Genomic DNA, 27374 nt, shown 5'->3' on the forward strand with positions numbered 1-27374 from the left:
TCGTGGCAGGGGAAGGATAGAGGGGGATTTGACGCAACAGCAGGGGAGCCGATGCTAAGTCGACGATACGGCGCAACGGCTCATTCTTGAGATAGAGGTTGGGTTGGGCGTTGGGCTGAATTGATATTGGAGTCGCGATTGGCCGTTGTTGGACACCACCCAATATCCATGCAAAAGTTTCACTGTTCTAGCAATCGAAGAGGATTCAGTTCTTGCTGAATCAAGGAGGCGAGAATATTAGTGGATATCTCGACGAAAGAATCGGTATTGGGTGGTAGCAGGTCGTTGAGGTCTGGGTAGGTATATAGGGTGGGCGTCTGGGTCGTGGCAGCTATGGGTATGGGGAGAGGGGGAAGGGAGGGGGGGACCGAGAAACGGGAACACAAGACTGCAACTCAGCAACTCGATCAACAAGTTTGAGAGACACGGTCAATCAGAGGCGCAGGTATGGGCGACAGAAGCTGATAGGCCGGGGGTCAAAAGGGATGAGGTTGACGAGGAGAGGTGAGAAGAGGGCGGAAGTGGAAGTGGAAGTGGAAGTCGGTGGTTGGTGGTTGAAGGGAGAAGTGGATGAGCCAAGCCAGAGAGAAGAGAATCATTAATCAACCTTATCACCAATAGGGACAATATCCCTAGAAAAGTATGGGAAAAACTCAACATACGGAGAATGGTAGAAATAAATATGCAATGAAGTTGTAGGATAAGCAGATATAGCCATTATGGACAATCCTCTTTTATTTCCTTTACTAGTTATCTCTTTGATTTACTTCTGGATGGCCTAATCAGTGACCCTCAAAGAGGATTCCAGGTTTGCTGCTTACACACTGACTGCATGCGGACATCATTGAGTATTTATTACAACCACTTGTTGTATTAGTTACACTGCTATGATTCAAAGCTTGCCTCAAGACATAGAGTTCCCAAATTTGATATTGCTGGATAGTTATCTACAAAAGATCCATTTACCTCCCGCCGCCCAAGCCAGTTCCTAGGGAGGGTTGGCCACCTCATAACAGAGTAGGTCGACTGACAGAGAATCTATGACAGTATAACTATCCTCCACTCCTCCATCGAAAAGAGGCTCAATTAAACCAGATACAAAACGGAATACCCCGGGAGCAAATCCCAGGTATAAATCTATTCGTCAACTTACTTGTGCGTGAATATATTTCTTCCTTTCGGAGGGGGAAGGGTTACCTAGCAGATTCCATCCACGGAATCTAGGTCAAAAGACTTGAGAATTAATAAGCTGTGCACAATCTAACTATCTATCATTGTTGCAGACCGCCTGGGACTTTTCCGCTCGGGAATGGAGCATGCAATGGCGCCCCATAGACCATGGCGCTCCTCTCTTCGACTAGTTAGCAGCTGAGTCTCCCTCCCTTACTAGAGAATTTCCGAGGCCGGTGTAGGATTGGCGTTTTTGCAGTCGGCTTCCACCATACAGCTTGCACGCCAATCTCATCCTCCAGTTTCTAGAAGTCCAGTTTTCCTATCAGACTATTATAAATTTCCCGGGTGGAACTTTAAAAACGCTATCCATAGATTGTTGCTGTTTGGAGCTTAAGATTTCTAATGAGATGGGCTCGGGACGTGTGAACAAAAAGCCTGTGTCTCATCGCGTGATGCTGATCAAATGGTTATAGGTATGTAAGTAAAAGTGAGCTTTTGTCTTTAAGCCTACCTGAATGATGTTGTTCTTTGGCTTCAGGTGATCACCTCAAGGCATACTCATTGTGTCATCGACTGACATCTGTATCTTCCAAGGTTTGTCTGAAGATGGGGAAATAGTTCGGACCTGGATCAACTATTAGCCGTATGATCCGATCCGTATTACTCATTGTCTTGGCATATCTTGGCATCAAAATCTCCGTGAAGGTTGCGGCTCTCCTGGATCGAGTCATCCTTTCTTCAATACGAGAAACAGAAAAAAGGGGACGACGACAAATGCGCTCCAAGACATAGACAATGCAGTCAGGGCAGTATTTCAAGGTAGCTACTTGTTAGTAGTAACCGAGTCATATAAGTGGTTGATATATGGGTGTACCTCTCACTCTTATCCTCACCATTGAGATGTCAACTGCGTGTTGGATGCCTAGTATCCTCTCCGGGCAACGGGCTGGACGATTATCCAGGACAGTGTTTTGATATATCGTCACTTTCTCCTTCGAAGTATTCATAGCACGTGTTATTTCCTTGGTAATATACCCTATTGGTGACCCCGCTCAACTAGCTGGTCTCTATGGCTGAGAAGTCAACCCCCGTTTCACATCTGATTCTTCGCCAAGAATTGCACAGATGCCTTCTCGGGCTAAGCCCCTGAACTAATAGCCTATCCTCTCACATTTGGAGGAGGTGGACGGATATCATAAGAATGGATGGAAATCAGGATGCAGAGACTTCGGAAGTGGATCAGGCCACACCAGAGGAGTCAACTGGTCAGAATGATGTACAGAAGGATGCATTAGAAGAGCACATCCCTGCTACTTCGCAATCGGCTGCCGTAGCAGACACGGAATCAAGTCGATTGCGAGAGTTACAAGCTACTGTACGAGGTCAAGATGACCTGGAAAGAGATATTGGCCTCCAGGTGCGTACTCTATTTATGTTGCCAAACATATATCAAATTCTCTATCTATCAGATTCGTCGTTCTTACCTGTGGGGCATATTGAACTAGGCCGACAAACTCCTTCTTGAGCAAGCTGATGAAAGAGACCATAGACGACTGGAACGTACAATAGCAGAGAAATCGTATGAGAAATAAATCCACCCGCTCTGCTCTGTCCCGAAACTGAGGGAACCACAACTGACGATTTTCTTACCTTCCAGGAAGCTTGAATCGCAGATCTTGAGATTGCACCAAAGGCTTTCCCAACCTGTAGGCACGGCAGCTCGCGTCCGGATAGAAGCAGAGATACAGAATATGGAGTCGCAGATGTCGTCTCTCCATGTCGACCTCGCCCAGATTCAGCAACGTATCGATGAGAGGCACCAAGGACTCGAGGAGGCCGTCCAAACGTCCAGGTCAGGGAGGCTACCAAATGAGTCTCGAAGGGATTACCTGATACGGACTGGCAAAATTACGCCCTTCTCGAAAATGGGAGCGGGAACTACTTGTGAATCCACAGCGGTAACATTACAGGTTGCGTTGATCGATGCGGAAGAGGAGCGAGAGGAGGAATTGGCGCTTCAAGAATCTGTGTCGCGTCCTGAACCATCCCATCGCAATCTACTTCTTCCCGGCTTTGATTATGATGAGGCGAGTGCCAGTGATTTCGTTGAGACGTCTGTCTCGCGCCCGCACAAACGTCGGAAGGTGGAATCCCATTCCCGTCTGTCTACTGAGTACCAGGTCCGAAGTGGGTCGAGTGCAACGCACCCTTCGCCATCTAAACTGTCAACTCCTGCATCCGATGCGGAATACATTGACTCCGGTGCATTTGTCCCTTCTGAAGAAGAAAGCTCATCAGGTGAATCGAACTTTGCCTCCGATTCATCTCAAGAGAAGTTAAGAAAGAAACGGCGTAAGAAAGTTGAAAAGAAGAGCGGCAATGCAGTTGTGGAGGTCTTCAAGGGTGTGGATGATGGTGATGAGAGGGTCTATCAATCTCGACTGGAGGATTGGGTGTATCGGAGGTCAGCTGCGCGCAAACGAAGCCAGAATGATAATGATGCGGGAGTCACTGGGGAGATTGTTGCTCCTGCAGAAGAAAGTGATGAAGAGGAATGGTTTCTACCTCATCCCAAGGTCCCCGATACAGAACTCGATGGTGGTTATCGTGTCCCTGGAGATATCTACCATTACTTATTTGACTACCAAAAGACAGGTGTTCAGTGGCTCTGGGAACTCTACCAACAAAAAGTAGGGGGTATAATAGGTGACGAGATGGGTCTTGGTAAAACTATCCAGGTCATCGCCTTCCTGGCTGGGTTACACTATAGCAAGAAATTGACCAAACCTATAATTGTCGTTTGTCCTCCGACTGTCATGAAACAGTGGGTAAACGAATTCCATCGCTGGTGGGCTCCATTCCGAGTTTCCATTTTACATACTTCGGGGAGTGGGATGATAAACCTACGAAGGGAGAGTTATGCAGATGCCCGGCTGGAATCGCAAATATGGGACCCTAACCAACCACGCAAAGCCACAAAGGAGCAAAAGGCTGCCAAAAAGATTTTAGATCGAGTCCTAGCCAAAGGCCATGTACTAGTGACCACTTACTCTGGCCTGCAAACTTACTCATCCTTGTTAATTCCAGTTGAATGGGGCTGTTCCATCCTGGACGAAGGACACAAGATTCGAAATCCAGATACAGCAATTACGATCCACTGCAAAGAATTACGAACTGCACACCGTCTGATCCTTTCCGGAACCCCCATGCAAAACAATCTGACTGAACTTTGGTCGCTATTCGACTTTGTATTCCCCATGAGACTGGGGACCTTAGTCAATTTTCGCAACCAGTTTGAATTCCCAATCCGTCAGGGGGGCTATGCGAATGCGTCAAATCTGCAGGTTCAAACCGCTGCCAAGTGTGCAGAGACGCTGAAAGATGCCATCAGTCCTTACCTTCTTCAGCGATTTAAAATAGATGTTGCTGCGGACCTTCCTAAGAAGAGCGAACAGGTTCTCTTCTGCAAACTCACGAAGATACAGAGATCCGCTTATCAGGCGTTTTTGGGATCTAATGAAATGTCATCGATCCTCAGGGGTCGTCGGGAAGCATTATATGGCATCGACATGCTTCGCAAAATTTGCAACCACCCGGATCTTCCAGAACACAAGACGCTCTCTACGAAACCAGGATACAATTACGGAAGCGCGGCCAAGTCTGGGAAAATGCAAGTCGTTAAGGCCCTTCTTGAATTATGGAAGGAGACGGGTCATAAATCTCTCCTTTTTGCTCAGCATCGAATTATGCTGGATATTCTTGAACGGTTCATCAAATCGATGACAGGGTTCAAATATCAAAGGATGGACGGGAATACTCCAATTAAACTCCGTCAAAGTTTGGTTGATGAGTTTAATAATAATCCAGAAATCCATATTTTCCTTCTAACTACTAAAGTTGGTGGTCTGGGTGTCAATTTAACGGGTGCGGACCGTGTTATCATTTATGACCCAGATTGGAACCCTTCAACGGATGTTCAAGCTCGCGAGAGAGCGTGGAGGTTGGGTCAGAAGCGGGAGGTAACTATTTATAGACTTATGACAGCGGGAACCATTGAGGAGAAAATATACCACCGCCAAATATTCAAGCAATTCTTGACCAATAAGATTCTGAGGGATCCAAAGCAGCGCCAAACTTTCCATATGAGTGATTTGCACGATTTATTTACCCTTGGGAACGACGGTCCAACAGAAACAAGTGAGTTATTCAAAGAGGCTGAGGTGAAGTTTCAAGAATCGGCGAAACATGGAGCAACGGATAATCCCGCAGCCGGTGAAAGTACAGTGGTAGATCAAGAAGAACAAAATAAGATCAGTCACGTCACGGGCGTCGCTTCTCTTGAACCCTTCCAAAGTCCAGCTGAGACACCTACCGCGTCCGAGACGAAGAGTACAGCAGCTCCAAACTCAGAAGCTCGGTTAATGGAAGGCATCTTCGCCCGTTCCGGCGTTCACTCTGCGGTTGAACACGAGCAGATCGTCAATGGTAAACGCATTGTAAAAGCAGATCCCAAAATTATCGAGGCGGAAGCCAAAAAGGTAGCTGCTGAAGCTGCCAAGGAACTTCTCAGGGCTGGCGAACTTGCAAAATCTATCCCTGTGGGCACGCCGACATGGACAGGCCAGTTTGGGGTTGCAGGTAGGCCGGAAAGTACTCTGCAGCGACGTGGGACGGCTACATCCTCTCATTCATTTGGGGGTGGAGGCAGCACCATCCGTCGAGCCACAGGGGGTCCATCCTCCGCCAGCCTCCTTGCTAACCTCACAAACCGTACACTTACAGTCGGCAGCGGCAGCAGTAGCAATGTATCCTGTACCAGCACCCCACGATCAGGGACTCCTGCGTTTGCTACTCAGCGAGGCAAGGACTTTCTAAAAATGATCCGTGATTATATCCTGGCGCATGGCGGATCTGTGCATACGCAGAGCCTCATTGATCATTTTAATCGGTTCTGCGACTCGCCGCGGGCTACGATGGAGTTCAAGGAGATGTTGCGGACTATTGCTGTTTTGGAGAAGACGGGGGTACGGGCCAGGGGGAAATGGGTGCTTCGTCCGGAGTATGCGGCGTGAGGGATTTTTCTTTGTCCTCGGTATCTCCTATTGGAGGATTGTTGGATTGGGACGGCCTATTTTGAAACTCTACCAGGGATACGTGGCTAGGCCCTTCGAGATTTTCTCTTCCCCACCCTCTTTTTATTTTTTATTTTTTATTTTTTATTTTTTATAATTTTTATATTCTCGTCCTAACATCTCTTCCCGGTGCCCTGGGTTCTGCAGGCCATTTGGATAATATCATACCTTTGAATCAATCCTGCCACCTCGTGTTTAGATAGGTATAGATCATTGTCACGATGATCATGATGATAAATCAGGGTTTTGTATATTGCAGGAAAGGAAAACCGACGGGCATTTCCCGCATCCAGCCGATATAGAGGGGTGCATTCTACGAAGCTAACTTCCTTTGTACATGCACGGTGCATATTCACTCTTCGGTTGATGTCAAGTCATTCCCTTCAAACCTCTTTTGACCCGATTTTACCCAGTCAAATATGATCCCGCTTCATTTGGCCGCGAATACTTAATTAATGGTACAATATTCCGGGAAGGTAATTATGACTATCAGCAGTATTTCGCAATTCCATAATAAAGTAAATATCGAAATGAAAACTTACCGTTCGGAATCTCCGGGCTTCTCGAGCTAAGTGCGCGGGGCTGAAGGAGCAGTGGGCCCAGCACTTCAGTTGAACGTGGTTTATGAACAACCCCAATTCAAACTACATTACACACGTATCTTACCACACACATCTCCATATGCTCTTGATGGCAAGTGGATTATATCGTATTCCAGACCCTTATCCTTAACTAACCCTAACCTAAAGCTAACCTTAACCTTATTTATTAGCCTCAAAACCCCCCAGACCTTCCAGTAAGACTCCCAACCCTCACTAACAGCACCCTGACAATCTGATAAAATGTTCAGTATTCAATATCTCTTTTACCTGGGACCCGACCATTTTTGCTCCTCTCCTGGCATGGAGCCTGATCCTGCTGTGGAAGGCCTGTCATGGCCATCCATGTCCCCTTCATCCAATGACAGCAACAAACGCGAGGCTCCAAACCCGATTATATTGACAGTCCTTGGGTTGTCAGGTGACACCTTGCCGAGTGGTGGTGATGCAGCTCGCGAAGAACCTGAACTAATCGGAATATTTGAACAGGCAGATATCTGCTGTTGCCCGGTTGGAATATTCAGCACCGAAGTATTACGGTGCAGGACCGGTACGACACGTCCCTAATACGTTTCTTCCCTATTCTCTACCACAACAGGTGATATGTTGACTTCTCTCGCGTGGCGTCGAATAACCGAAGTTACGGATCGCCCGAGGTTCTGAATTCCTCTCAGAGAACTCCCAGCAGGAGTTCCGCTAGATGCCAGAAGGCTGCGGACCCCGGAACTACCGGCCCCTTATGTTCTCCCCTTTTCCCTCTACTGCTACCACAGCTGCATATACCCTCTGCAACAATGTCGAGCCAGTGCTGAATATAAGAGACTTTTTCATACCGACACGCAACCAGCAAGTAGAAGCTCTTGAATGGTAGCAGATTCTCTTATGCGAAAGCAAAAATCACACAAAAACAAATTTGCCTTATTTTCCAAACGTTTCCGCCTTTTTTGACTGAATTCCAACTTTGGGCCTTTTTCGATCGTAATGAGTTGGTATTGGCGCTTAGGTCAAACATCATCTCAAATAATGTAAAACTTGACGTTGTAGGGGGTATACGGAGTAGCTTGGTGAGTATTGCGCTTACTTAGGGTTCAAAAGGGCGTCATCAGGCCGGCTGGCTCCAAGCTCATGTAGTGCCAGGCTTGCACGACGTGGATGGATTTTCAGGTAGTGAAGAATGAATCGTCTAGACGCGTCAATCCCGCTTAATAACAAAGTAAACCTAGGATTCTGAATCCTAGGGGCAAGGAATTGATGCCTGATACATGACAGAAACGTCCGTCAGAAATATAAGGGCTGCTAGAAGCCAGATTCATCCACAAGAGAAAGTTAGAATACATAACGTTTTCCTTTCTCCTTTGTTCCGAACCAGGATTATATTCAGAACAATATCCTGTAGTGTCGAGAAAAATGCCAACATTGCCTCTAACCCAATCATCAACAGAACCGGGGTATTCTAGTTAAGCCCATGTTTGGAGGCGCAAACAAGAGATTTGCAGCGCATGTTGAGACCAGGCACTGCATCCATGCAATCTGGGTGCCAGCCCATTGTATGCACGTACACACTTAAAGCCAAATGATTCCCCAGAAATTATGTTCAAATTAGTCACCTAGTTTTCAAAGCTTTCCACATGCGAAGTCAGTTCCCATCACGTATTATTCCACTTCCATTTAACGATCCATCTCAGTAATGTCTTTCTAATTCGGTAACTAATGTTCCACAGCTTCCGTCGTCGGTAACGTACACTATGGACCAAAAGCACCTTATATCCCGAACTGCTCCCGAACTGCATCCGGCCTTCGGAGATATCTATTGTGATCACGTGATATTTAATGCCGTTCCTCCAGTGGCCTTTGCTCCTGGCAAGTGGATCTCTGGGGTGAGTGGAACTCGGGGCTCTGCCCAGAAGTTAACTGGCGCTAAACTCCTGGTACCTCTCCCGCCTCCAAACTTAGTTTAACCGCAATCCAAAGGCTTCAAGGGCTATGCGTCCAGGTAAATGCAATAACAAGTAGAGTTTAGCGAGTTGACAAATCATATTCTGAGCGGAAATCCCACTCTGACCCATCCTCGGAGAACGTATCGGTCATTCAAAAACGTACCCAGGCACCTGGGGCGGTGGTTCCAGCGATTTTCGTTGCATTCGCATAGCTGTTGATGATCATTTTTGCCGCCACATCCGAATAAGAGGAAAGCCTAGTCTTTTCATGGCAGAAAGGCCCAGGGAGGACGGGGGAAAAAAATCTTTTGAATCCAAGAGAGTTCGACTCAGGAAGGTCGGGGGAGGTAGTAGACATAGAAATGGCCTTTTGGCATGGGAGGAGGGGCCACGCGGTGGTAAAAAGTCTGGACCTTGGGGGTATTTATTCCCTGGGATTTTCCCAATGTATTTCTCAATCTTCATCCGTTTAAAATCTGTAGAGAAGCTGTCGAAATGTGATCGCAGATTTCGGTGAAAAATGGATCTAATAACCAGGCAATAAGCGTCGTAATAAGAATATACGTTCTCTCATCCTCACTCCCATGATTCTCCTCACTTCGCTTCTCGGCCACGCCGTCGGGCAGGCAGTCCCTGCATCCCGTTCAAATTTGAGTCCTGCCGCTTCGGTGGTTTGGGCGCTAGAGCGAATCTACACAACCAGCCAATGGCAAGCCCACGCCCCATAAGCCGTTCTACTACCTGAGGACCGAAACCTATCTTCACCCAACGTTCAACAACTTGTACATGGCTGGCGTGGATTGTTGGAATGTTTTATGATTTGGTTTTCGTTCACGGCAGTCAAAGGCTGTGGAGAGCTGGTGCGACTATGATTCGGAGTCACAACGATTCATACTCGATATGAAGGATGCCTGGGGTTTGGGTATTTTCATAATGCCAATCAGAGTATATTTCAACATTTGCCTTGCTTTCCCCCTTCTTGCCCCCGTCCTTATTTGTTTGAACACAGGTAGAACGTTAATCCGAGATAAATCCTGTTCAGGATGGAGTAACGCGGCTGTCATTCCTGCGCCCGGCATAGGAGGTTTCTTGTATCAAGACGGATATTTGAAATATAAAGATTATCCCTTCGATGTATGAATTGGTAAGTCTGACCCCATTTTCGTTATCTCTTGAGTTGTTTCGCTTCTTGTAACTATCTGCTTGGTATTACTTATGGATCTTCGATGGGCACGATTGACTGATGTAACGTGTTCAGGTTGCCAATGGTGGCATAACCTGCCCCAGTTATTCATCACAATAACTATTCCATGCTTCCACCGACCTGCACGAAAATCAAACTGAAAATGGAAAGTGTCGCGTAAACCTGGTATATGCATTAGAGGTAGCTGTTAGACCTTGATATTCTTTGTTGCGTTACTGGTGTTCTGATTATCGCTCGCGCTGGATTGGTGAACTCGAATGCGTAAAAGACGGAGAGGGTGTTGTTTGAGAGGCTCATTTTTAGGTTATCTGCTAGCTGTCAGAGCGTTGAGTGTTCAGCGTTAACATTACTGTATATAGAAAATAAGGGGTCGAGCAGAATGCAATCTGTCTCAGTCATGTCGTTGATTCACATCCACTCGAGGCGAAATCCCAATGCTTCCTATGCTGCAAGCGTGGGAGGGTACTTGAAAAAACATGTACACTGCATCCCGTAAATCCCGTAAAAATGTTATTAAACCAATCCAACCTGGAAACGCTGTAGCGTTGGTGAAATGCTCACCACCGTAGATCTCAACCAAGATTAACAGGAATCCCGAATTTAAGTATGTGGAGTTTGATCTTCAGAAGTTCATAAAAGCAGCAGTGTCAAGGGGCCATTTAGCTGGCTGAGCAACTGCTAGCTAGCGAGAGCCTCTGACAAGGTGGACGAGATGGACAGTACAATTGGCCGGGTCAATTAAAATCTTGATTGTGAAGTTAGAATAAGAGGTCTATGGGGGCCAGGAGCCACAGACCAATGAATTTTCATCCAAGATCAGGGGAAATACTGGATGCTTTCAAGACAGCTGCATGTAAATCTGAGGCTTCAGCAGCTTTGTATTTCAACTCCACACAGCTTGGCAGTGATGAGAATAGAGGGCATGACACCGTTAACTCCGTCCTAACAAGATTTGACAACGAGATGAGATTTGAGGCGATGCACTGAGGCCCAGCCGTGTTTAGTGTGTCTTGCCTGAGAGTCACGTGTTTTCTGTTTCAGGACATTGCCTTGTCCAGGTCATCAACCAACAACAATTCCTCATCTTCTTCATCTTCATCTGCTCTTCTTCCCAACTTCGCTGTCATCATCACAGGCATCGCTGCTGTCTCATTTCTTTCTCTCCCTCCCTTTCTCTGTTACTGTTCGATATCGTCGTCGATCGCTATCTTCCTTCTCTTCAACCGCCTCTTGTCACCCTCTCTCCCTTCAAGTGGGGCCATTGGATATTTCCTTTCGAGGCGGCCGCATTAGCATTGCAATAACCTTCGCTTCATCGTTTCCCAGGAGTTTTTCTTCTTTCTCTCGTTGGAAGAATTTTGGAAGACTTTTATTATTACCAACCCCTACCAACACCTTCGGCCATCGGGTCTCACTAAAACTCCACCGAAGACGACATTTCAACAATAAACAAACGCACACGTCCACCACAAGTTTTAGCCTGGGATTTAAGTTGAAGCCCGCCGTTGAGTCTTGAAACAAGATCTCTTTTTTGTTTTAAGGAAGGATATTGTGAGGAATTCGAATTCCTAATCTGTCAGGTTCCAGAAGGGGTCTTAGAGGGATAACAGCTTATAAATTCTTCCTGGTATAGCATATATCTTTGTTTCGGAAAATCAGAAATTTTCACTTTGCCTTTTGGATGTTATTTGGGGGATTGGAAAGGCGTGTGGGTCATTCTTTTATTTTTTGATCTGCACTCGTTGAAGTGGAATTCTCCACTCCAGAAGGGATCGGAGTCGTTCGTTCAACATGCGGCCATTCAGCCATGTCTTCCTCGTTTGTTCATTGCTTTTGCTGGTTTTGTATGTGAGACCCTCGATCGGGAATGGCAATGTCAACGTACTACATCCAGTTGCTTTTGCACGACGGCAAGATGGAGGTGAGTTTTAAATCCTGTCTCCCCTCTTTAGAAGTCAGGCCGTTCTAATGGTTCCCAGAAAACACTGCATCGAATGAACCAACCAAAACAGAGGATTCTACCATCACCGATGCACCAACAAGAACTGCGGATTCAACAGAAAACGCCACTGGTGACAATAGCGATAGAACCACCGGGTCCACAGAAACCGATACCAATAGTGAAACAACCTCAGAGCCGAAAACCACAGAAATCCCGTTCGATGCACCCCCAGGCGGTATTATGGTGGTCCAACCAGCAATAACTGATGGGCCAACTTATATCAAAATCGGAACCACGGCGACATTTAAATGGAATTACACATCTCTAATTGTCACCCCGTCTGCGATTGTAGTGGCTGCCTACTGCAGCAAAAATTCTCACACATACACAATCTCTTCGAATATGACTGTTGACCCAACCGCAGAGGTTACCTGGGACACGAGTGTCTACAATACCCAAAACGAGCCTCTATTAACCGAAAAATACACGCTTCTCGTCTATGACATGTCCAAGAGTCCAACAGACCCACCTCAGCCTGGCCTTCTAACTTTATATAACCAGTTAACCTTCGGAATGTATTCCCCACAGACTGGTATGTGCTCAATTCCGAATCCCTTGGTAGTGCAGTTGTTTGAACACTCGTATAACTTTGGTTGCATCGATTGCTTGCTTGCTTGTTAACGGGTCTTTAACATTTTCTAGATTACGTGTGTTCCACTTGCAACGCAGCTATGTCAGACATGGACCGTCAAGCTCTGAAGTTTATGTTTGGCATGGCCATGATTACAGTTCTGTCATTTACGTGGTTCGTTACGGGTATTGGGTTGCTGGCCTAGCCTTGTTGGTTTCTCTCTGTTCTCCATCTCTTCGCTTGTCTTGGTAAACTTACAGATCTCTTCTTATCTTGTCCTTCTATTTACATTATCTCCCGTCTTTGTCATCCCAAATTTTGCAATAGTAAAGCTTTAATCAACATTAACCCTTTCAGGCATATAGATATTGCTGTATCTCATCTATCGGTGTCTTGTTCCCATGTTCTCAGTTTCATTCCTGCTGTCGGTATTCTGTTTCCCTTAGTTTTTCTGTTATGATGATGTGATTTGTACCGGGCATTGCTATTTTTGTGAGTGTACTGCTTTTGTGCGAGTATGATCTTTGTTTTCATTTTGTTATTGCAGCTGAGCATGAATATTTTGGTTCTTTATCAAGAATGCAGAAAAAGTGCGGCATGAAGGCAGGTGCTTTGGTTTTCCTATTTATTTTCCTTACTTGTGTCATACAGTTTTCCTCTCTTTTATGATTGTATTTCATGATATTTATTCGTCTGTTTAATTGATAATGCATCCTTTGTTTCTAAAGTCCGTCTTCTTTTCTCACACATGCATTTTCACTTAGGACTTTTGAAAATCAGCAAAAATTCAGTTCTCTCACTCTAGCGCAGAGCATGAAGATATTTCGCTTACACATTTACCCCTGTTTGTCGAACTTCAGACTTGGGGCTTCGATGTTAAAACACAGAATGAAGGGCAACACATGTTATCATCCTCAAATCTATGATATAGCAAATACGTGCTATAGTACCCATGCCAGCTCTCCAAGCAAACAAATTGATAAGACTACGAATGACTCCTCTCTCATTAAAAGGGCGTTCCCTCGGTAAGAAAACAGAAAGGAAGAGTAGAGAGGTATCTCTATCCCTATCGAACCCAAAACCTAAAAAGAAGATAATAGATACCAAAGCACAACACAAAAGACATCTAAAATACAGAAATAGAGATACATCCTCCCCCCCGATTACCCATATTTCCACAACGAAGCAACTGTAAAAATGAAACACCCACACAAACACCCGTAGCAAAACCCACTCCATCACTCAAGACAACAATCCCTAGCCTGGATTTGGCCCAGAGACCACCAACCCAGCAACCCAGCACGATGGCCACCTAGCCGCCGGTACAAAGACGTCCTCTCCAACAAAGGCCCAGACATATCCATTGGCACCCTCCCCCACAACCCCAACAGTCTATGGGAGAAACCCACCCACTGGACTGGGTGGGGGGGGGGGGGAGGGAGTGGAACCAGGGAAGGACGTTGCGGATGCCATGCCGCTTCCCTTGTAGGTGCTTACTGTATTGGCGCGACGGGACCCGGAAAAGAGATATGGCTTTAGAACGAGGAGGTTTGGGGCTGCGAATGCGCGGACGTGGGGGGGGGGGGGTTAGGTATCGTAATTTCGATGATCCGGAAGGGCATCTTAAGAAAGACTCCGTGGAGTTTTAGGGATGTCGATGGTATGGAGCACTAGCTTGACGAGCCGTGATGGTGCGTTTTGCTTGATGGAAAGTTGGAAAGGTTGGGAGAAGGAACTGAGTCATGTGGAAAGAATATGGGCGAAGTGCTTTTGTGAATTAGAGACAGCCTGGATGATATGAGTTCCAGATGATGTTTGTTTTGTTGTTGGCTGATTTGATCAGAGATGGTTTTCGGAATGTTGGTAGTTGAGCGTTGATATCAGTTAGTTGGTTGCAGCTTATGCACCTTGTTCTTTTGACGTCCGTATAGGAACAGAGCATATCCTAACATAAGTAGAGTTATATTAGCCTGAATTCCGGGAATTAAAATAGCTAGACTTATTTCAAGCAAAAGAAAATAGAGGTATGGGGACACCTACCAGAAGATACCGGAGGTCCCATTTCCTGTCTCTCGATTTGATACAGTCCAATATCTCCGTTTCCATCTTGGTTGCGTTCCCTCGAGGTACGATCATCACTTGCCATTCCCTGGGGCTCTTGTTATCGTAGCGCGGTTCTTGAAGGACACAAAATTGCAATGAAATTTTCTTGATCGTGACGGAGAAGCGACCAACATTATCGGCAAGTCGCGGAATGTTAATGGATATTGGAATATCCCTTTTCTTGTACTCCTCAACGACATCTTTCCATCCACTTTCACTAGACGCCGCTCTGACCTTTTCCTCCTCTTCCTCCAGCCGCCTCTTCCGCTCCTTCTCCAGAGCCTCTTCCCTATCCAGATTTTTCAAGATATTCTCATAGTCCCGATCCCACATCCCTGTCGTTGGCGGATAGTCGCCCCCGCTTTCAACTAGTTTCAGGTCTATTCGATCCCAGATGGCCTTCATATCCGGGTTCTGCCATTCAGACCTGAAGTTCTCCACTTCAGCCACTCCATTGCGAGCCGTTCGGGAGAGCTCCTCAAACATATCCAGCGGGGATTTCGGTATTGGTGTTCGTGAATCGGGATTCGCAATAGGTATTAAGGGGGAGAGCAAGCGGGTCGGGACAAGGGTTCGAAGAGCGTGGATCTGAGGAGTGTTAGTACGCATTTTGGCTCCCAGTTTCTGATATCTCCTTCAAATAGGCCTGAACCAAGCGCACAAATATCTTGCGGATAAAGATGTTTAACGGATGGATGTCTGGAAAGGATTACAGACCTTAGCTTCCATTTGTTGCAACATCGATAGAGCGGTCACTAGTTTCCTTTCCGAATCCCAGTTTTCATCTGACGAAAATAACGAGGGTTTCTCCTCTTGCTGATCACAACCGGTGCCAGCACCGCTAGCAGAGACTCCCGTAGGAAGGGGGCCTGACGAAGGTCCAGCTATAGCGCCGTTGCCACTAGCCACAAGGTGTACGTCCATGTCGTTATGATTGGATTTTTCAACAAATTCATAGACACGGGTGACGATAATGTGTGAGTATTTAGGGTATGTATGGATTGCAAGAAGAATATACAACAGCTGTTCAAACGGAGGTAGAAACGGAGTTGTGGACACAGAATGCAATTCAAACAGTTGCAGTCGCTCAGTGGGAAAATATCAAGTGAATAAAGGCAAGGTGGTCGATCACCTTCGGTAAAGTTCACTGCTAGATAGCACGATATAACGCCAGTCACGGAGAGTATGGTGGGGACATATACAATGCTGAATATATAAAGACAGATCAAAATATATGAGAAGATAGACGCTTCAGAGGATCTAGCAGACCAATATAACCACCGGGAGCTGAGACGATGATAGCTTGAGCTACGCTGATAGAGCTTCGATGTTAACCTAGCGAGATAGCGGGCAAAGGATTGATAGAAGAAAGACAGCTGAAATGTTTACGGTGGGTATCTGGCCACCACTGGCACCACATATAGCAGGGTTTAAATGGATAACATGAGGAGTGCAGGTTAGGGCAGTTGAGATCAATCGTCGTCGTCGTCGTCGTCGTCGTCGTTGTCGTCGGTTGTTGATTGCTGGTTGGAGGAGGGTCAAAAGCTGGTGGGGACCGAAGATAAAGCTTATTCTGCGCGCAGTAGCCTGTTTGGGACTAATTAGCGGATGTCAAAAACTAATGTCACGTGGAGCTATTTAAGGTTCAATCTTGCAGCCGTTGAATCTCAAGCCCTGCCCATTCGGGTTAGACCCATCGAATAGCAAAAATTTGGCTCCATTCTTTTGTCAGGCAAGAACTTACATTGTAATTTGTTGGGCATGACCGCCCGGTAGCCGCACCACTCACGTGATGTACGCGTATATCAGTTAGCTGGCCAGTCCTCCCACCAATGGAAAACCAACCATCCCACATAATTTTACATGCATGCAAGAGATTGTTGTTAAATTCCCATGGACTCCGTAGTGTCCCTATTTAAATGAAATAAACAATGCAATTCATTACTTTCAAAAGTCTCATTGAGATGGGGAGGAAAGGCTTGTTTTTAAAATATGTATTATTATTTCAGTTCCGTATCCTCACAGATGAGCAAAGACAGGCAAAACATGTCCGTCAAATAAGACGGGCTCAAAATGGTAACTATATATAAACAAAAAGACGAAGAGAAAACAAGCATTTCTTTTTCAATCTTCGAGGTATCAAAGGTTTTAAATTTGCCGTAGGGGAGTTACGAGTAGGGTTGAGCAAACAATGCCGGATTGGGAGTCCAAAAACGGCATCCTTAAATCTGATTGGCAGAGAACCGTGGAAAAATAAAAGAAGAACCGATAAACAATAAACAACTCCCAAGGGGGATAAAACGGCGCAAGGGCGTATAAAAGCAACAACTGAAAGGAGAGTACACCCAGCCCTCCAGAATCCAATCCATAATTCGATATACAAAGAAAAACAAGACCACAACCAGCTTAATTAATAGTTTATTGATATACCCTCATCGAAAAATCAACAAATCAATCCACACCCTTCCCATGCGTAAGAACGAACGAACGAAACGTACGTATATCATCACACATCAGTGCGGCTCGTCAACATTCTGCGAATATTCCCTCACATTGACATTAGTAATGGGAACAAGAGGCGTCTTCGGTGCTTGCACATTCGCATTCGCATTCGCAACCGCATTGGCATCCTCGGAACGACGCCCATCAGGAGGAGTTGGCGTCAACTCTTGCGCCGTCCGTTCCCGTTCCCGTTCCAGAGCACCACCATCATCATGTCCATGCTCATGTTCACGGTCATCTTCGTTCTCGCCATCAGTAACAGCAGGACTCTCAATATCCCGCATACCCGCCTCCGTCATTCCAGGAGACAATTCAGATCCAGATCCAGATACTTTCGAACCAAAGACACTGGAACTCCGTCGACTCTCACTCCTCCCCTCATCATCATCGACGTCATCAGACGCCGTATCCTTCGAAAACGATAGGTGATGGTTCTGATATTCTTGTTCACCACCAGGGCGCGTTCCAGCCGCCTGACCAACCGCTGCTCCCTCCTCTGGAAACTTCACCGCTCTACTGTTAGCGCTGTGCGATGCGTCGAATACACGACCGCTTTTCATGTCGCTCAGACGGAGTAAGTGGTTATAGCGTTGTCGTGAAGGATTCGCAAGACGCTTTTGTTTCTTCTTCTCGCGTTTCGCGGTGGGGCGGACGACGATGACGGGGATGGGAGATTGTTGGAGACAGTATTTAGAGACGGAGCCAGGGAGGAGGACTTGCATACCACCTAGACTGCGTCCACGGGTACCAACGATAAGCACGGAGGGCTCATAGATTTGGATCTTGGATATAGTATGACGATCAGAAACGGATCCCAAAGGAGAAAGCGGAGAGATAATAAAAAACGGTAAACAATGGGACCCATACCATTCGTTGTATAATCTCCTGTACTTTGCCAACAGCCAACTCCATAACCAAGCTAATAGCTTTCTCGTCCTGGCTATTCTTCGCAATCACTTGATCAAGCAACTTTTGTGCCTCCTGTCTATATTTCCTCTCCTCAACGCTTGCATCACTAGCAATCTTCGAGTCCTTCTCAACGACCCGTAAACAAACAATCTCATCCCCATCATCGACAAGTTCATCAATCAGCCATTCGAGTGCGAAGTCGGAATATTCGTTCTGATCAGTACCGCAAAGAAAAGTTCGACTGCGCCGGGTGGCCTGATAGTCTTTGTGTTTGTAATTGAGCGTTAATGAGAAATCAGTGGCGTCGCGGTTATCGAAGGTGTCGAAGGAGACGCCGCGATTGTAGGCACTGGAATCGAGGGAAGCTGTTAGTGTAATGTTCGAATGGTATTGATAATGGCTGTCTGAGTGGGATCGATAATGCATGCTGCAGTTATTATTGTGTAATTGTGAGGGTTGATTTGAGAGTGTTTTACTAAAGTCCATTTCTGCGGAGTCTTGTAGGATATTTGAAAGAGGCGCAGCCACAGGTGTTCACAGGTGTGGGGCAGACTTGATACATAAGCGAATTATGATGCGTGGTATTGAGTTAAAACTCAGCCCAGCCACAGCTCATAAGCCACAGGCAGAAGATGAAATAGAACACCCATAACCAAAATGCAATGTGGAGAGAAAGTAGAGAAAGAATGGCGAAAGGAAACCAAAAATTGACCAGTAAGCAAGAGATGAAACTGACCTGGGTGGGGGAGGGGAGGGGATTCTGCCGAGACTACCGCGGTGGGTCAAACTTCTCGTGCTCTCTGCCCGTTTCCTTGATAATTCGGTGGTAGCATTTGGAACATTGAACTGGATCGACCGTCGACGGAGAATCTCAGCCGCCACGGCACTCGACCCATCCAAAGTAGAAACACTAGAATCACCTTGGTGGGGTTGCACAGTGTCATCAGATCCCAAGGCTTGAAAACCAGTGCCCGGCGAGGTGGTTGGGGATATCGACTCGGCCATTAGAAACCGGATATCGAAAACCGGGAAACACTCGTTACAGCGGGTGTTTGTGTCGATATAACCACAAGGGGGTTTGTAGACGGGTGATATTCAGTGACAATATGTAATTCCAGAGCAGGTAGAAAAACTCGTAGATAGGCAAAAATAATCCCAATACTCCACGCCCAACACGGTTGAAGTGTTATTTCTCTTCGTTGCTTAATTTAGGCGGTCTTTCTGACAACATATATGTCCCAGAAGGCGATAGATTGACGGTTGTTTTTGACCCACAAATCAAGTTCCTGTCGGGAGAGGCGGGGATGGTAAAAGCAAACACGGTCTGTGTGTCTCTAAGAAAGGATGTGTCAGTGTTAAGGGCTAAAAGAGATGCTGCAATATCTCAGATTCTCCAGCGCATGTCGGGTAAGTTCCATCATAGGCATGGCTACTACTGTACACCATAGGGACGAGAGAAAGCAGAAGATAATTTGATTAATACGTACCGCTCACAGGGACGGATTCAATCACTGTTTCTGTAAATTCTGGCTAGAAATAGTGGAAATGTGGAAACTTCAAATTTAAAAGGGGGGGGGGGTGTTGTTCGATAGACGCGCAAGAAGGTGGGATGTCAGGCACCATGAAGCTCCTTTAAGACTTGGAGCTGGATGATTGCAGGACAGACTATCATGGCTCAGGAGACTACTAGAGCTACGTTTTCACGGGTGGGAAGAGAGACGCAATGTATTGAGGATGAGGTTCATTCACACACAAAACACAAAAGAATATTGTCGATGAACCTTGGCAACACGGAATGAGGATAGGCAGAGGAGGGAGAAGGTTGGTGGGATGGGGGTCCTGAGCACAAACGGGTGGGGATCAGGAAGAGGGTATGGAAGCTGCAGCAGGAGGAGTTGGAGGCTAATGAGGATGACGACGTCGTGTTTGCGAAATGATCAAGATGGAGATGGAGAAATGTTGATGAGGGAGGGAAAAACGAGGAGGGTAAATGAAGATGAAGACTGATGTCGAGTTAAGAAGAGACACAAAACCTGCTAAGGCCTCAGAGGGCAGGAGATGATGAGGCTGAACAGCCACACCGCAAGTAAAAGAGAAGGTTCCAAGATTGTTAAAACCAGACCAAGCTGCCAAAATGGCAAGCACCACGCAGCTTCTGTCACCTGCTTCTAACCATATCCCCCCCAAAATGGGATGATTTGGATTTTTATGTCGATGGCCTCATTTTCCCCTTCCAAAATACCCTCCTACCCTCCCGGTCACACCTAGTCCCGTTGTAGTATAGCTCTGTTTACCCCAAAACCCGTTTCGGATCAAAATTATTCCACACACTAGCCGTTTTCTGCTAGTTAGGCTTCTAGTCCAGCTCTCTCCGCTGGAATCTGCCAGTTACTCCCGGGCTCGCGGCCCCCACGCATCATTTATCATATCTCCAGCCCGTGATAGGCTGAGAAGGACGGCCATTACTGTAACCACAACAGAAACAACAGAAACAGGGTACAAGGTGCAGATGCAGATGGCCAACGCAGCAAGGTGATTTAGCGAGGATGAGAGGAACGAAAAGAGGCCAATTGCCATCCCCTAGATCTACCACGGGGGCAAGGGGAGAGGGCGAGAATTTATAGAGCAGAAAGGGATGAAAAACGGGTTAAAATGTCTTTGGCTGCGGCAACTTCTCTTATCTATCGAAAACATCAGCATCGAAAATGGACACGGACACGGGACATTTATTTCTTTAACCATGAGCTTCATACAACACATACAACGTGCGACACACATCTTACTACCTCCAGCACAGCGCACCCCCGGGGGGGGCGGTGGGGGGGGGGGAGAAGGAATAAGCTGAATCACTTCCGTCCTCCCCTCCCCCCTTCAATTCCCAGCCCCCACTGGAAAATCACCCGTCTCACACCGCCTTATTCCGCTATTTTGTTCCCTGCTTTGGGTCGTTGGGAAGAGAAGAAGGTGATTGGGGGGGGGAAATAAAGCATAAAAGGCCACACCAGGGATAAGGAGAGGGATAGGGATGCTTGGTGAAACGAACAATAAGAGGAATTCTCCGTACACCGTACACCGGAACCAAGATACGATTCAGAGATTGTCAGCGCTCACCCACCGACGGAGGATGGACCCTGGAATTGCATGTATTGTACTGCACACAACTCAGCTTGCCCCAACGTTATGATGGAATAAACATTCAATTGCAAAAATGCAGCCTCGAAACTTTCGTTCAGTATAGCTGGCGACTATCAATTGTTGCCTCCATACATTTCCCATATGACATGTGATCGTTATTCAATGTTCTAGACATGCAGTTACGCAATAGAGTAGTTAAAAAAGATGTTTAAAATGTCTACTTACACACCTATCTATGCCTGCAGAATAGATATAGAGATGAGCAAATGGAGAAAAAAACACTAACCACCTGGTCCCGAATCCGCACTTACTGCGTTCTTACTCCGCACCACAGCTTCAAAACATCCAGCTGTGCTGCTCAAGTAAACAAAGAGCTCTCCAACCCTCCACCCGGGGCCCAAGTGCCAGCCCAGAAAAAAAAAAATAAAAATCATCCCTGAATGTCAACCTTATCTAGTGGATCCAGAACACCACTGGCGGGGAAAAATCAAGGAATTTCATCACCATCATTCCTCCACGAAAATCAAGGAATGAACAACCCATGAGATCAGAACCTTAAGTCTAGACTTCGCTTCCGTAAATCGGACCTCTCGTTAACAGCCAGGGGAGGATGGGGGGAAGGAGGACAAATCATTGGGCTGTCCGAGACTTGATGATATCAATAATAGGTAATGGATTGTTAAGCAATGATCGCTTATCGTTGTTTGGAGGTGTTGGTTTCTCACCTATACTTTGAAAATAATGGAAGCACCGAATGAGGTACAAATGATGATGTAATTTATATTCGCAAAACTTAAAAAAACAATTCAACACTTTTGGTAACCAACATTGGTGTGCACGTGCATGCTGTTTTCTTGGTTGGAGATGTTGATATAGTTTGAGATATAGCTCTAAGGTATATATTTCAATTTATTTCTATACAAATCTCCTCTTACATGCAGAGGGAGTTCATCCAATAAAACTCGCCTCGTAAAAATAAAAATTAAAAAAAAAATTAAAAACACCCAAGGATCCTTAAAACCATAGCAATAGAGGGACCAGTTCTCAACCATCCAATCCGACATCACTGAAATTGTTCCGGGAGGAAGTAAACAGGGAAGTAAACAGGGAACATGGAGGGAGAATCTTGCTAAGTGTCCATAATAAATTTGAAAACAACTTTCTTTCTTGGACGAAGTATCTCGGGAAGTAAGCAGAGGCGACAAAATGTGAAACGTAGGGGAGATGTTCGTGCTGGAAAGAGAGTTTGTTGGAAAAATTAAGTGGAGAGAGTAGCGTCAATGATGACGGTGTTGGGCGATGACGATGACGATAACAATGCTGAAAATAAACCTCCCAGATAGATAAATATGCATCGAGAAACTTTTTGGTATGCAGGAGGGCGAAGAAAATAACACTGCCCGTCCAGTAATCACTGGCTCACTAGTTTAAATATAAATGTTGAATATGAATTGCAGCTTTATAACTGCAATGTCGCTCGCCAGAAGCCAAAACATCACTCAGAAATCAGTGCCAAAAAATATATCGGTCGTCGTAAGATAAAGCAAGTAGATTTGAATATTTAAAGGGAAGGAGAGAAGCATCCCTTTTTCAGACAATAAAAGGGTTAGAAAGCCTCAATCATCGCCCCCCTCTCGCGTTGAAGGAAAAAACCCCCCTCCTCTAATAGTAACGACTGCTCCGAGCTGCGTTTCGAATAGAGACTGCCCGAAGCTGGGACTGAAACGGAAACAGATACGGGCACGGATAATGCTCCTTCACTGTGTCTTCTTATCTGTGACGTTGGGAAGGTATCAATAGTGGGTTGGGGAGGCGAAAGTGGGAACAACTCGTCTTCCGAGGAGTCATTTTCTGAGTCTTCGAGGAGATCGGGTGGTTGCTGCTGTTGCTGGTGCTGCCGTTGAGAGCGCGACGTCGTCCTTGTAAGAGCCAGTTCACCGTCGTCTGCATCGTCGTCACTTTCTATGGCTTCTTCATCGTCTGCGTAGTGGATTATTTCTCTCGTCGTGATCTTGGGTAGGAATGCCTCTTGTTGTTGCTGCTGCTGCTTTGAAGATTTTGAGAGAGAAAGGACGTGCGTGAAAGTAACCTCATCATCATAATCGTCCGAATCATCGTCATCTTCATCGTTCACATCGCTATCCTCTGGCTCTTCATCTGAATGAGACAACCCATCCTCAACTTCCCAATCCTCTTCCGGCTCTTCCACGACAGCTTCAGCCCACTGAATGCGCCTGCTTCCTTTTGACGCTCTGCTACCGCCATTGGCACCTCGAACGGACTGATGAAACCATCTCTCCTGTTCCCGTTCAGCATTTGCGAGGTCAAGCATAAGGGAATCCAGCATGTTGGCATGGCCCACCAGGATTCGTAGGTCGTGGTCTGGACGCGATGCTTCCCGGGAGAGCTTTGCTCTAGCGGCATGGGCGAGGTAGTAAGTTTGTGTCAGGCTCATCTTCCGTTGTTTTTTGGAAGGGGGCTGGTATGATGTAGTGGAGGAGAAAGGGGAGTAGAGAGATGTGTAGGAGGATTTAGGAGGAGAACTAAGTGCTATCGGGGAGGCCGGCGTCGACATGGGAGAGACCAAGGCAACCTTTTGTCGGGATCCAATGGTGTGGGAAAGGAGTGAAATGTGTGAAGTGTAAGAGTTGTTTGTTTGTTTGTTGCCGTTTATTTGTTGTTTATTTGTTGTTTATTTGTTCTTATAGTTGTTGTTGTTGTCGTTGTTGTATGTTGTTGTCGTTGTTGTTTGTTTGTTGTTGTTGTTGTTGTTGTTGTTGTTTGTTGTTGTTATTGTTGTTGTTGTTGTCTGAAAGCGAAGGAACCTTTCAGAGGAAGGAGCCCCAGGAGATGTGTTGATTCTTGTTTGTTGGGCAGTTGCTTCACTCTCGAGGAGGAAGGAGCTTTGTTATGTATGTATGACCGGGTGAGTCAATGACTCTGGTGTTACGCAGTTACCGTGCCGAGATAAAGACTGCTCAGGCGAATCGGAACGGATTCGGTGGTGCCTGCCAAAATTCGTCGGCCGAGAGTCTGGATCTACCAACCCTCAATCCAAACGAGCCAATCACAGCGAAGGCTGTGAGAGCGTGGTTTAGGTTGCGTGGTCTGAGCTTGGCAGAAAATAGAGGACGGTAAGAAGTATTTTACCCAGCTATGTTTTATATAGAAGCAGAACTTAAGTTTACCAAGTTCAAGTCAGAGGGCCCTCAAAATGGGGAATTTCTAGAATATTTAAAGAGAGGAAATAGGAGAGAGGAGACAGAGTGGGATGTGGATTATTATTATTATTATTATTTGGAATTTTTTAGACCCAAAAAGAATCAGGGAAAGAAATAGACAACAAGCCCGGAAACATCAAGCTATCTTTATGCAAAAGAATCCCATGGGAAAAATATGGAGCCTAGTCTCGAGACCTTGAAGAGCCGCAGTCGTTACAAAGCAAAATGACGGTGATACGGGGCCTTAAACGCCGTTGACCGTTACACTGACACATTACAGGGGTAACTAAGTACGCAAAGAACATATATTATACCTGATACTTCTTAGGTTTAATTACTAATAACTAATAATATTTCTAACTCGTTAACTAACGTTAATCTTTGGTAATTTTTCATAACTGACCTAATTAGTTGAACTGAGTTAAACTCGTTCTTGGCTTCCAGACTCCAAAGCGACTTTTTTATTTAACCTTGGTGGGGCTTCGAATGGGGTCATGACCCACTGTGGTGGCCCTGTGAGGCAGGCAGTGGCTTTCCCAGCTTGGGGCTGGTGGGCTGTGGTGACAAAGGTTATTGGTAACTAATTAAGGTAGTTATATATTTAACTATTTTGTATCAAAAAATATTTGGATCAAAAATATTACATCTCTGTCTTCCGTTCACCGCTCTTTCTGTTCACTGGTGTATTTCAGCTTTTGAATAAAAACTCTCAAAAGGTTAGTAAACTATTATTTGAATATTCTTTTATTTATTCGCCCGCTCCCCGACTCCTCTCGGATCTCACCACTCTCCCGTCTCCGCGTCGATCAATAGTCGATAAATACACAACCCACCAACAACTGCCCGGAAAGGAACTGGCATTATTCATAATTCAATTTTCTCTTCGAGGTGTTGCTGGTCTAGCCGAACAGAAAATTTCTTTCCATCCTCCTTGCATGACCACTAGGGATATGGTTGATAATGTAAATATTGAGGTCTAGAATAAGATACCGGGATCCTGATTGCCCTATTACCTATCTCCGGCGCACACTGTACAAGATACCCGAGAGCTGACAAACCGAGATCGGAGATAAGATGCAGCATTATTCAGCCAACGAAGGCTAATGACGACATCCCATAGCGACTGACCATGGTGCGTGCAGAGAACTAACTGATGCTTATTTGCCTCAATTATGGCAACTCATAACCTTACATAACGTTATTGTTGCGCTTGATGCTCTTAATGATCTCAATCTCCAGTATCGTTAACCAATTAACTAGCTAGATATCTGATTGATTAATGCGAAATGTTCGCGGTTCTTGCAGAAATGATTTGCGCTGTAGTCAAGCGCAAGCATTTTCTTCATCTGAGCAAACCTCTGGATTCTATCATAGTTAACTTCCTAAGCCCCTGTATATTACTAATATTGAGTCATGTAGTTAGTTAAACTAACTTATCAGTCATTTTTATAGGAACTGTCGACTGCTTTGGTAATCAATGATTGAAACTAACTTCCTTCTCTGATATCATGCTGGAAGAGAATTCCCTCAAAACTTATCAATGACTCTTACTCTTAACGAGTCTGGCAACTTTGTACCCTTATCCCATGGGACGGAGCATTACTGTCTACAAATATGCATACACGGGTAGTCCTCTTTTAGGAGTACTGGACAGTACAATGTTAATGAAGAGCCAGAGATGAAATTCTGCCACATCAGCCTTCCGGGGATGGAGGGTTCGGTTAAACCATGCCGCTGGAAGCCCGCGGTCACGAATTTCCTCGGACTACCATCAACGAGAGACGAATACGACAGATATATGATTCTGAAGTAAAGCCTTAGGATGCGGTGAGAAAGAGGCATTTTGTAATGTAATTACTCAAAAACACAGGACGGCAGAATTATGAGTTTACATGTGAACTTGTAACCAAGAATAACTTGTTGGAAGCAATAAACACTTGGGACCACTGTACTGTACCCACTGTCTCAAATTACATGAATACCCGAATGAGAGCATATTCGGGACCCGAGCACGAGCTTGGGCACGAGCAAATCTACTTTGTTGAGTTGTAGGGAAGAAAAATGGTTAGGAATCTTAAAACTGATGATCCAGATAGATGTTCGGAAGTTTATATGTTTATTATCTATAGTTGAAAAGAGTGATTAACATGATAACCAAGTATTTGCTGCAGAGTGCAAGAGTATCCACCAAGGTACCTAGGTATAGTTCATACCAGTGATTTCTCATTCCCAGGCTTCATGGCATTGGTCATCTAGTCAACTAGTTAAACTATTCAGAGCGGCAATTACGTAGTTAACGTTGACACCAAGGGATAACTAAGTAGTTAACTATTATAGCTATATGTAAAAGCTCATATATGCCTGAATTCTGTTTGTTTGGGACTATGGAAAATGGGAGCTGGAAGATCCATGAGATGATTTCTCGTCCTTCTTGATGTATTCTGGTAGAAACGGGAGGGATTTACAAACATTCTTAGCGCCAGCGTTGCCCAAAATTACGAGGCGCAAAACAACACCATATCCTTTATATCAGTGATTTGAAGGTTGCCAGTATGGTTCTGTATCAATTTTCTCTCTAGGAAACATGTCGAAGGACCGGAAGTCTAATGCAGATCCGGGGAAACATCCAGTAGTTACAGGGGGGTATTGAGATCGCATGATGCCTTGATTAGTTATACATACACCGTGTAAAACCCTATACCATATTTCGTGAATCATACCATACCCGTGCTTCAACGATCTGTATTTTAAACTGACAACGACAATAATCATCATGATTCAACCATTAAACCTTATCTCGGCATATATTGCTACAGGCCTACAGCTGTCGGAGGGCCAGAGCGGTGAAGGTAAGCACGGCTGCCACGAGGCAGCCATGAAATTCTA

The 27374-nt window shown here is 45.7% G+C and overlaps 9 protein-coding genes across 9 annotated transcripts; 4 read left to right on the plus strand and 5 right to left on the minus strand.

Moving 5' to 3' along the window:
- Window positions 1–2374: 2374 nt before the first annotated feature.
- PAAG_06491 (DNA repair and recombination protein RAD26) lies at window positions 2375–6245 on the plus strand (the record flags this gene model as incomplete). The annotated part of the gene is made up of 3 exons (XM_002791706.1): window positions 2375–2590; window positions 2679–2752; window positions 2831–6245. 3 exons carry the CDS (start codon window positions 2375–2377, stop codon window positions 6243–6245), a joined length of 3705 nt encoding a protein of 1234 aa, XP_002791752.1.
- Window positions 6246–7207: 962 nt separating this feature from the next.
- Window positions 7208–7567, plus strand: PAAG_12234 (hypothetical protein; the record flags this gene model as incomplete). The annotated part of the gene is made up of 2 exons (XM_015847749.1): window positions 7208–7454; window positions 7503–7567. The coding sequence occupies 2 exons, from the start codon at window positions 7208–7210 to the stop codon at window positions 7565–7567; spliced, it is 312 nt and encodes a 103-aa protein (XP_015702661.1).
- A 1291-nt stretch (window positions 7568–8858) lies between these two features.
- PAAG_06492 (hypothetical protein) lies at window positions 8859–9199 on the minus strand (the record flags this gene model as incomplete). Its single annotated transcript, XM_002791707.2, has 2 exons — window positions 8859–8885; window positions 9005–9199. The coding sequence occupies 2 exons, from the start codon at window positions 9197–9199 to the stop codon at window positions 8859–8861; spliced, it is 222 nt and encodes a 73-aa protein (XP_002791753.2).
- A 236-nt stretch (window positions 9200–9435) lies between these two features.
- On the minus strand, window positions 9436–10136 carry PAAG_12235 (hypothetical protein; the record flags this gene model as incomplete). The annotated part of the gene is made up of 2 exons (XM_015847750.1): window positions 9436–9532; window positions 9997–10136. The coding sequence occupies 2 exons, from the start codon at window positions 10134–10136 to the stop codon at window positions 9436–9438; spliced, it is 237 nt and encodes a 78-aa protein (XP_015702662.1).
- Window positions 10137–11836: 1700 nt separating this feature from the next.
- PAAG_06493 (hypothetical protein) lies at window positions 11837–12823 on the plus strand (the record flags this gene model as incomplete). Its single annotated transcript, XM_002791708.2, has 3 exons — window positions 11837–11966; window positions 12025–12579; window positions 12690–12823. The coding sequence occupies 3 exons, from the start codon at window positions 11837–11839 to the stop codon at window positions 12821–12823; spliced, it is 819 nt and encodes a 272-aa protein (XP_002791754.1).
- A 1052-nt stretch (window positions 12824–13875) lies between these two features.
- PAAG_06494 (hypothetical protein) lies at window positions 13876–15645 on the minus strand (the record flags this gene model as incomplete). The annotated part of the gene is made up of 3 exons (XM_015845906.1): window positions 13876–14010; window positions 14659–15309; window positions 15439–15645. The coding sequence occupies 3 exons, from the start codon at window positions 15643–15645 to the stop codon at window positions 13876–13878; spliced, it is 993 nt and encodes a 330-aa protein (XP_015700132.1).
- Window positions 15646–17234: 1589 nt separating this feature from the next.
- PAAG_06496 (Usp domain-containing protein) lies at window positions 17235–19137 on the minus strand (the record flags this gene model as incomplete). The annotated part of the gene is made up of 3 exons (XM_002791711.2): window positions 17235–18005; window positions 18091–18481; window positions 18869–19137. The coding sequence occupies 3 exons, from the start codon at window positions 19135–19137 to the stop codon at window positions 17235–17237; spliced, it is 1431 nt and encodes a 476-aa protein (XP_002791757.1).
- A 665-nt stretch (window positions 19138–19802) lies between these two features.
- Window positions 19803–20069, plus strand: PAAG_06497 (hypothetical protein; the record flags this gene model as incomplete). The annotated part of the gene is made up of 2 exons (XM_002791712.2): window positions 19803–19871; window positions 19938–20069. The coding sequence occupies 2 exons, from the start codon at window positions 19803–19805 to the stop codon at window positions 20067–20069; spliced, it is 201 nt and encodes a 66-aa protein (XP_002791758.2).
- Window positions 20070–22873: 2804 nt separating this feature from the next.
- PAAG_06498 (hypothetical protein) lies at window positions 22874–23842 on the minus strand (the record flags this gene model as incomplete). Its single annotated transcript, XM_002791713.2, has 1 exon — window positions 22874–23842. The coding sequence occupies one exon, from the start codon at window positions 23840–23842 to the stop codon at window positions 22874–22876; it is 969 nt and encodes a 322-aa protein (XP_002791759.2).
- Window positions 23843–27374: the final 3532 nt, after the last annotated feature.

The sequence above is a fragment of the Paracoccidioides lutzii genome (genome assembly GCF_000150705.2).
Source record: "Paracoccidioides lutzii Pb01 unplaced genomic scaffold supercont2.18, whole genome shotgun sequence".
Classification (NCBI taxonomy): domain Eukaryota; kingdom Fungi; phylum Ascomycota; class Eurotiomycetes; order Onygenales; family Ajellomycetaceae; genus Paracoccidioides; species Paracoccidioides lutzii.